Source organism: Ochlerotatus camptorhynchus, unplaced genomic scaffold, assembly GCF_037179485.1.
Source record: "Ochlerotatus camptorhynchus isolate MF236.1 unplaced genomic scaffold, CSIRO-AGI_Acam_v1.1 ptg000482l, whole genome shotgun sequence".
NCBI classification, from domain to species: domain Eukaryota; kingdom Metazoa; phylum Arthropoda; class Insecta; order Diptera; family Culicidae; genus Ochlerotatus; species Ochlerotatus camptorhynchus.
This window is the reverse complement of record NW_027040967.1, coordinates 681,848-690,982: the sequence shown is the minus strand read 5'-3', so window position 1 is coordinate 690,982 and position 9,135 is coordinate 681,848. Positions and strand designations below refer to the sequence as shown.

At 36.6% G+C, this 9,135-nt stretch overlaps 1 protein-coding gene across 1 annotated transcript; it reads left to right on the top strand.

The window, feature by feature from the left end:
- Positions 1 to 7,113: 7,113 nt before the first annotated feature.
- Positions 7,114 to 7,470, top strand: LOC135712454 (SCAN domain-containing protein 3-like). Its single transcript, XM_065235404.1, has one exon. The coding sequence runs from the start codon at positions 7,114 to 7,116 to the stop codon at positions 7,468 to 7,470; it is 357 nt and encodes a 118-aa protein (XP_065091476.1).
- Positions 7,471 to 9,135: the final 1,665 nt, after the last annotated feature.

The following is a 9,135-nucleotide window of genomic DNA, read 5'->3' as shown; positions in this document are numbered from 1 at the left end:
AGTTTTAATGGTAGCTGTAAGGTGGCTCTATATCATTGCTTATAACTGCAGAATAAAACCAAAACAAAACATACAATTATGTTTTATGGCATACTTTTTATGACCGATATAAAACTTGAAGCAGTCTTAGACCTTCATCAAAACCTCATTACAACCATCATCTTTATCAGAGGCCTAAGATTTACAGATAAGAAATATACTACAACAATAACAAAAAATACTCTGAAAATTGTTACAAACATAAAAAAAAACAAATCTATTGAGATACATGAAATGAAAACCCCTTCAGTGTTTTTAAACACGATGAAAATGAGACAATCGCCATTATGAAACTCCTGGAGTATCTACAGTTATAGGCTCCCTCATTCAACATAAGGCACAGTGTGGTGAATGAGCTTTTAAAAATATTGAATAAGCGGCTTTCCGATACACTTCCGACAGATCCACGAACCCTTCTTAAAACAACGCAGACAGTTTCACTAAATCCGGTTGGAGATGGTCAGTATTTGCATCACGGCTTCACACCTTGTATTGTAAAAGCTTTTAAAAGATCCAATAAGCATTTCTTACATCTTGATTACAAGAGAAAATAGGAGGATCGCTTGGAATGTTGACTTTTTGACAGGTTGCCATGGTTTTTGTTTTGTTTTGATTCGCTGTACCGAATAAAACCAGCAAGCTATTATAGAGCTTAGATATAACTTAACGTTCTCAATTCGGACTACGAAATGCTAAGATACAACCATTAGGTTTATGTTATGCTATAGAATTCCAATCTAGGAGAATATGTTATATTGAGGTATTTTTAAGGAGTAGCAAGTTATAACGAAAAAAATGTCGCCGTATGAACAAATTTAACACAGTATGAATAATTACGCTTTAATTGATAGGCGATAAAACACTTTCACACATCTATGTATAATTAAATAATAAATGACTGGTTATTGCTCAACAGTAGTAACAGTGTTGTACTAAATAGATAATCTTTTAATGACTCTTTAATGCATGGTGCAAATGCAGACAAATTAAAAATATCCCTATTTTTTAGTATTCAAATGGCGCACTGAATTTATGCTCCTATTTGGTATAATAATCACCACAAATATTGCACGGCATGCTGTGAAGCATATACAGATTGGTTTAAAATTATAATAAAGTCGTCTTATTTTCAATGTACAATAATATCAGCCATTATTACCAACTGACAAGGATCATGATTTCACATCAAACATCGAAAGAATAAAACCACAATAAAATATTTCTCAATATTAACTATCATCCAAAAACCCCAACTTAAAACCTTCAAGGTTGTCAAAATGTTTTGCGTATCATGTTTTATCAACTTCTTCAGGAGCGATTTATGCGGTTGTAATATAGTTTTATGGTAGTCATAAAAAGGTTGTTAAAACTTTCTGACCTGGAGGAGGTTTTATGTTTGCATTTTTGACAACCACGTGTAGAGTGTGATAAAACTAACATAAAACCTTTGCTCCTAAGGTAGTTCGCATATCAAGTTATAATGAATGCATTAAAACTGGGCCAATTGGCCATGACATGGCTGTATAGCGGTTCTCAGGAGGTTGTTAAAGCAATGTGGTCGTCAGTGAAGGTTTTATAATTTGGTTGTATCAACTGCTATAGAACTTCAATAAAACAAAAAATGTTGCTTGGGAAGAACAGTTACTAAAAATATACACAAAAGTCATTTGAGGGTTGTTCAATTTCGGTGGCACCCTGCTTTGATCAGAGAGCGTATAAAAGCGTTGTGCCAATTGACGAATCCAACTTAAACTAATCAGGAATAAGCACTAACCGAAGGTGATCAGATAGTGACAGCCCTTGGAAATTTATTATTTTATGGAAATTTTTTAAATTACAGTGCTAGTTCGTGTAAATATGCTATTAAAATGAATGAATCTTGTACAAAACCTGAAAAAATATTGTGATATACGTCTATCCTAAAAAAAATTACTAGTTTTCAAATAAAATTGAAAAAACATGTTAAGGTTATGGACACGGTAATGTTAACAGCCATATCACATCGATTAATGTTGATATGGAGACGCCCTAATAAAAATGTTATGGTTAATTTGCTTAACGACGTGTTCAAAGTATCATCCAAACCATTTGTGTAATCGTTCAATGATTTGGGTTATCGTTCGTTTATGGTATTTTTTTATGGCATGTTTGTTCTACGATTGTTTTTTATTTCAATGCTATTTCAATAATTTAGCACTTAAATATCTTATTCTACTTACCAGAGAGATTCTATTTATGCCAGAGAAGAAAGGGTTTCCGTTCGGCTATTTTCCTTCAGCTATAGGAAAGATTCAGGTTCAGCTATAGGAAAGATGATGTTCCTGCGGATGGAACAATATATTGTGTTGATTGCTTCAATATGTAAAATTGTTCTAACATCTCACCTTAAACAGCAAAAGTAATTGATTTAATTCAATCTCCGATGGGATGAATCAGCAGGATTGCATTCTCAGTTTGAATCCTGTAAAAATATTGTTAACATTATTTGTTGATGTTTTGCTGGGAGAAACATATTTTTCATTTGCATTTAAAAATTAGGATTTACTTACCATTCTTACCGGCCCTACTTTTCTGTTCATATTTACTTTCTGTTATTGAATAAAGCAATTACAATAACACGTAAACATAGTTTTCTTATCACAAACTGGAAAATATATGCAGTTTGACAGATGATCTCAAGTTCATCGTCGCTAAGATTACAGCGCCGCGGTGGCCGGCATAAACTTGGATTTGTCAATTTGGTCGTGGCACATTTCGAGTATGAGAGTGATTGCAGTTAGATCAAAAGTGCCTGATAAAAATGCAAGTACTTTCGCGGATTACCCGAAGTTGCAATAGTGAAGATATTATAACAGACAAGCAGACGTATCACTCTCAAAAAGTTCATTGAAATCGCTTTTAACGGTACATTTAAATATTTGTTAGTTGATAGTACCGTCACTTGTGGCGCGCATAATCAATTCTCTTGGGTTTGACGATTACACACTTCAGTCATCTGTTGAGTGTATACAGCAGATGGTGGTAGTGTTTACAATGATAAATTTTCAATGTGTTGTGTCTGTTTGTCTATGTTGTAAGACTGAGGTAACGTTAGGATAAAATTAAAACATTGATAAATATAACGCATCACTTTCAGAAATACTTCACATCGCAACCGATGAACCATTCTGACCGGCAAATAAGCACCCAAGTAACTATAAAGTCGCAATATAGCTTGGATATACTTAGTATGCTTGAGATTGATTAGTTAAGGAATCCGATGAAACTGTCACTTCTTGAAACTGTCACTTCTTGAAACTAATCCCTTTCGTATTTCCTTCATTCTCTTTTCGCACTTTGCACATAACACCATCTCATACTAATAATACATTAGGTCGTATGAAGAAAAGCGTTTACTTTACTTTCCCCGTAAGAAAAGCACGGGAAAGTAAAGTAAACTCTTTTTAATCAATGATGTACGGACCACTCATTCCGAGTGCCCGGTGGACAAGAAAGTACAAGACCAGATGACCATGGAAATTCATGAAAACTTGTTTTCGTTGAAGGAAGTATCACAACCAGGCATGAAAAATCATTAACATTCATTTCCTGCATTCATTTACATTCATTTGCCTCTAACTTTTTTCATCAACAGCATTCCGCATAATGATTTATAGAGGTTTAGTAGGTTTTATTATTAGCTACAACTTTTGCCAATAACTCAAATCTGTATCTCTTATGCATCACGAATTAGAGCGGGCAGATCTTGTTACTGTTTTTCAGTGAATATAAAATACATTCACTGAAAAACAGTAGTGGCTTCTTTTCGCTCTGGTTCGTCATGCAGAAGAGATACGGATTTGAGTTGTTAACAAAAGTTGTAGCTACTAACAAAACATAATTCTGTTGATGAAAAAAGTTAGGGGCAAATGAATGTAAATGAATGCACGAAATGAATGTAAATGATTTTCCATGCCTGATCACAACACAGATAGTTTCTATTAGATATTTTTGCAGACAGTGACAGATGGTGGACATGAAGATCCAGTGGAGGTGCCAAGCAAAGATATTATATCCTAGACCAGCGTTTCCCAACCGGTGGTCAGCGGCCGACTGGGGGGTCACGAAGCCTGCCCAGGGGGGACGCGAAGGTATTGATTTTTTTGCTTTAAATTCTATATCAAATATTTTTATTGTTTCATTTTCCATTATTTCAGTGACATACCTATTTGAAATAACCTTTCTGAAATGGTAAAAAACAGTACAATTAACTAAAGTTAAGTTGAAAGCGCGTGAATTTCAATTACAAATGGCTACTTTTTTGTTTCCGTGCTTGAAGCACTTGCTCTCCGGTCACAACTCTCAAAAAGAAGGAAAAAGAGTCCAACAGTTTGCTGTGTCATGCGTCCCAGCACAATGGGATGGATAGAGGTGTAAAAGATTCGTCGTCCACTGTTCGAATGGATAACGTCACATTCCGTCATTCACTCGAGCAGTATTTGACGTTGGTCTCAGCAAACTCTCTGTCGCGAGAAAAGCACTACCACCAACAAACATGTTTATATACCATTTTTCCGCTTAATCATCTTTCTCTGGTTAGTACATGGGAATATACACTCAAAAAATATTGAAAGCTAAGGCTCTGAACCATTTGGTGGATTATTTTAACTTTTGGTTAAAATTTGACAGATGGAAAGTTATCGATTAACCCTGCTATCCGAGCGTGGTTATTTCTGACAGACAAGAAGTTAAATTTTGACGACCGTGGCTCGAAAACCGGTCGATCGACAGCACGGGGATTTTCGAACATAAGAAATAACTTTCGAAATGTCACTTTTAACTACGAGTTAAATTTAACTCGGCAAATGGTTCACAGCCTAAATAGTATAAAAGTTACGCTAAATCGCAACTCTCCGTGCCGACGCAAAGGTCGGTATAAAGGGAGAGAATACAGACTTAGTATAAAAGAGATTTATACCTGCAATAGTATAAAATCGAAATATGCTTTCAATGCATACATACGGTTTATTCGAGGGAATATATTTTCTGCTTCTTTTTCGTTTAATGCTTAGTATTATTGTTTTCAAATAAAAATTAAAGTTGTAATTAAAGCAAAAGCAGAACCATAAAATTATCATTATCAACCCAGGTTTATCTCATTACCCGACATTTTGATCTTTGATAAGTGGCTAAAGCTTGGGTCCACATCTTCAACGCTTCGGCCGTTAAGTCGAACAGATAGAAGAAATTACTGTGCATCAAATCCGTCAGCAGTTTATTGGTTAATTGATACAAGGTTGCCATTTATGGCAGGCTTCGATTCCATTTCCGGCAGGCTTATATGCTTCTTTCCATCAATGAGCGGACGATGTTTGCAGAACCATTCGAGAACGTTACCACCTTCAACGTGAACTGAAAAACGACTACGAGTGCCATCGTGTTTCATATTGTCATTTTTGATCATTTTAGTATACACTGATCGAATTCCACTCCAATAATCAGACTTAGTATAGTTTTGAAGAAAATATTAATCGGACCAATTTTGATTAATTTTTTTTTTACTATAGTCACTCTAAACACTCTTTGATTAATAATAAAATGCATAAAATTTAATCAATACTGGTTTTGTAATATTTTTGAGTGTACTTCTTACGACAAGATCTCACAAACACAACCGTGCTTGTCTAACAGTGTAAAACGATTTGTTTATTATTTTCAACCACGAAATCAACTGTCTTTCGACTTGACAGCGGTTTGTTTTGACGTAGGACTACGTCTGTGATTTCTATATGGGGGTACACTTTGTGAAAACCGAAAATGGAACATGTTACAAAATTATGAAAGATTTTGAACGTTAATAACTCAGCTGGACCAATTTCAATAAATCTATCACCAATCGATCAGAAATATTTCTACGCATCTGATAAGTTAAATACTTTATCATTTTTCAAAATGTCACTGTTGAAAATTGCACGAATGTGCAATTGTTGCTATGAAAATAAAAATTATCACCGATTTCCTGCGAAAAGCGATTTTCATAACACAGATTTCAAAGTTGAATTCTATCCGGGCTCACCAAACGGTTTTTATTCAATCACCGCGTGGTGAGTGGTGGTTTTCTCCAGTACATAATGAAAGGCTGATGCAAGCAGCGAGCTGCAGCCATCATGAGCATCCATAGAAGGAGGAAGAAGCCACACAGCTATTGATCGGAATCAGTAGCTCTTTGTGCGTAGCTGTGGGCCATCTATGTCAAGCGCGTCATACACACAGAAAAAAAAGTTGTTGAATATTACATCCAAACTGCTGCAACCAGGTCAATCCATCGGTTGTGTAATATAACGTTGTACGATGTACATCGATTTTGCGAACAAAATAACATCCATTGATGTAATATTCTATCTGCTTTTTGCTATTACATCATTATTTCATACATCAGCTTGAATTACATTGATCGATATTACATTTTTTTTTGCTGTGCAAAAGAGTATAAACAGAGAGAACCGCTCAAATTTCTATTCCTACACAAAACACAAGCTCCTGCTGCAGTTAACAAATAAGATTTATTATATAAGACCACGTAGTCCTACGTCACCATTGCGTACAACCCCATAGGGCTGTCCCTGGTAGTTTTTTTTTTTTAATTTTCAACCAGTAGAACGCATGTATTAGTGAAACTGCTCACTAATAATTCCCGTTGCAGAGAAGTCTATGAATGGATTCATTATTTTCCATCTTTTCTGTTTCCTTCTTACATACGCTTTTTTTATAAAAATTGAGGTGGTGCATTAGTGTGCGCCGATTAAGTGTCAAAAAGCAGCAATGGACACAATGCTCAATGAAAATCTCTTGCTTTGCTTTGTTGCCTCTTTATAACGAAGTGTACCATTCACGGGTCAAGTTCCATATCAATCGGTTGCACGATTTGTGATTCTCAGATCAAAAATTGTTGCTGCTCGGATCTTGTTTTTCTCAGAGGATTCCCACGAGTGAGTATCCCTGCAAATAATATCAATTTGAATCGGTAAAGTCGAAATAGAAAATGGTAACATAAAAGAAGTAAGATTAAATTGTTAATTGCAGACCACCGCAAACATGGACAAGAAACGAAAGTATTCCGATGAATATATACAATACGGATTAACGGCTTTAACCGTTAATGACGTCGATAAGCCACAATGTGTATTGTGCTGTGTTGTGTTGAGTGTTGAAGCTATGAAGCCGTCAAAATTGAAACGGCATTTGGACACGAAACATTCTGAGCATAGCACAAAGGATGTGGCAGGCCTTAAACGGCAAATATTCGATGCTACAGGCAGCATCCAACAACAGAACACCGCAGTAGTGCAGGCGTCATATGACGCAGCATTGGAAATCGTGAAAAACAAAAAACCACATCGGAGAAACTCTCATCAAACCCAGCATGCTGAAAATGGTGAATTTGGTTCTTGAGGAAGCAAGTGAGAGTAAAATGCGGCAAATTTCGTTGTCAAACAACACCGTGCAAAGACGAATTACCCATACGTCCGAAGATGTTAAAGTGCAAATTTTGGAAGAAATCAAGCAATCCCCTCTATTTGGAATCCAACTCGACGAATCTACGGATGTCAACTCCTGTGCGCAACTGTTGATATTTGTGAAGTACGTTTACTCTGGCGATTTAAAGGAAGAGTTTCTTTTCTGTAGTGATCTGGAAACTACTACCAAAAGTGATGATATCATGGCCAAAATCAAAACATTTTTTGAATCGGGTGGCTTACAGTGGGAAAAAGTCGGTGGAGTTTGTACCGATGGCGCTCCAGCAATGCTTGGTAGCAAATCAGGGTTTCAGAAAAAAGTTAAAGAGCTTGCTCCACACGCCACTACTGTTCATTGCATGATTCATCGATATGCCCTTGCCAGCAAGACTCTGCCGGAACCATTGTTGAAAGTACCTACTGGATTCAGTCATAAAAATTGTTAACAATATTAAATCTGGAGCTCTGAATACACGTTTATTCAAAAAACTCTGCAAAGAAATGAACTCAGATCATGAGGTTCTTCTTTTCTACACTTCCGTGCGCTGGTTGTCAAAAGGCAATCTACTCAACCGTGTTTTCGAATTGAAGGACGAAATCCAAATGTTCTTGAAAGCTCAAGGGAAAAACGATTTCCTTGCTAATTTTAATGAGGAAAGCTGGCAGAAGCGCCTCGTTTATCGAGCATCTAAATTCGCTGAACTTGAAGCTACTGGGCAAAAAAATCAATCTTGTTCACTTCCAAGACCATCTTCAAGCATTCATGGCAAAAATCAAAAACTGGCGCCGAAAGGTTAATATTGGAAATGTTGCCATGTTCGATAAACTGAAACTGTGCAGTATGACTGACAAAGGAGCGGACGAGCTGAATTCGGATCTTAAATTAGAAATAATTGCCCATGGATAAGCAATTTGAGAAGTATTTCCCCGAGGTGACAAAAGAAGACGCTGCTTTAGTCCGCAACCCGTTTTCTTCTTCATTGGATGTGGCTAGTCTTCCTGGTGAGATACAGGACGAATACTTAGATCTGAGAAATGATTCCTCTTCTCGTGATTTGTTCCATGAAAAGGATTTGAACCAGTTCTGGTGTGCCATGTACGAGCCGTACCCCAAAGTCTCCTTGAAGGCATTAAAGGTCCTGATCCCATTTGCATCTACATACCTCTGTGAGAGCGGATTTTCAACTCTCCTCCAGATCAAGACAAAGTCGAGGAACGTTGAGGACGATATGAGATTGGCGTTGTCTCAAACGCAGCCCCGTATTCCTAAACTAGTATCTCAAATCCAAGCGCAACAATCACACTGAATAAGTTTTTACCTGTTTTTAACATAAGATGAAATAAATCCATTAGATAGCAAACAAAATTAATGTTTTTTTCTCATCTCAGCACAATTTATCCATCGTACATTCAAGGGGGCCACGGGACTCTCAATTTTTCGTAAAGGGGGTCGCGGATCTGGAGAAGTTGGGAACCACTGTCCTAAACGAATGGTAAGTTCCAAGTTCACTGTTGTCGTCATGGTAGTCGCTGGTTGTTCATTACATACCACGCAGAAACTTAGGCTCTGAACCATTTGGCGATTTTTTTTTAACTTTTG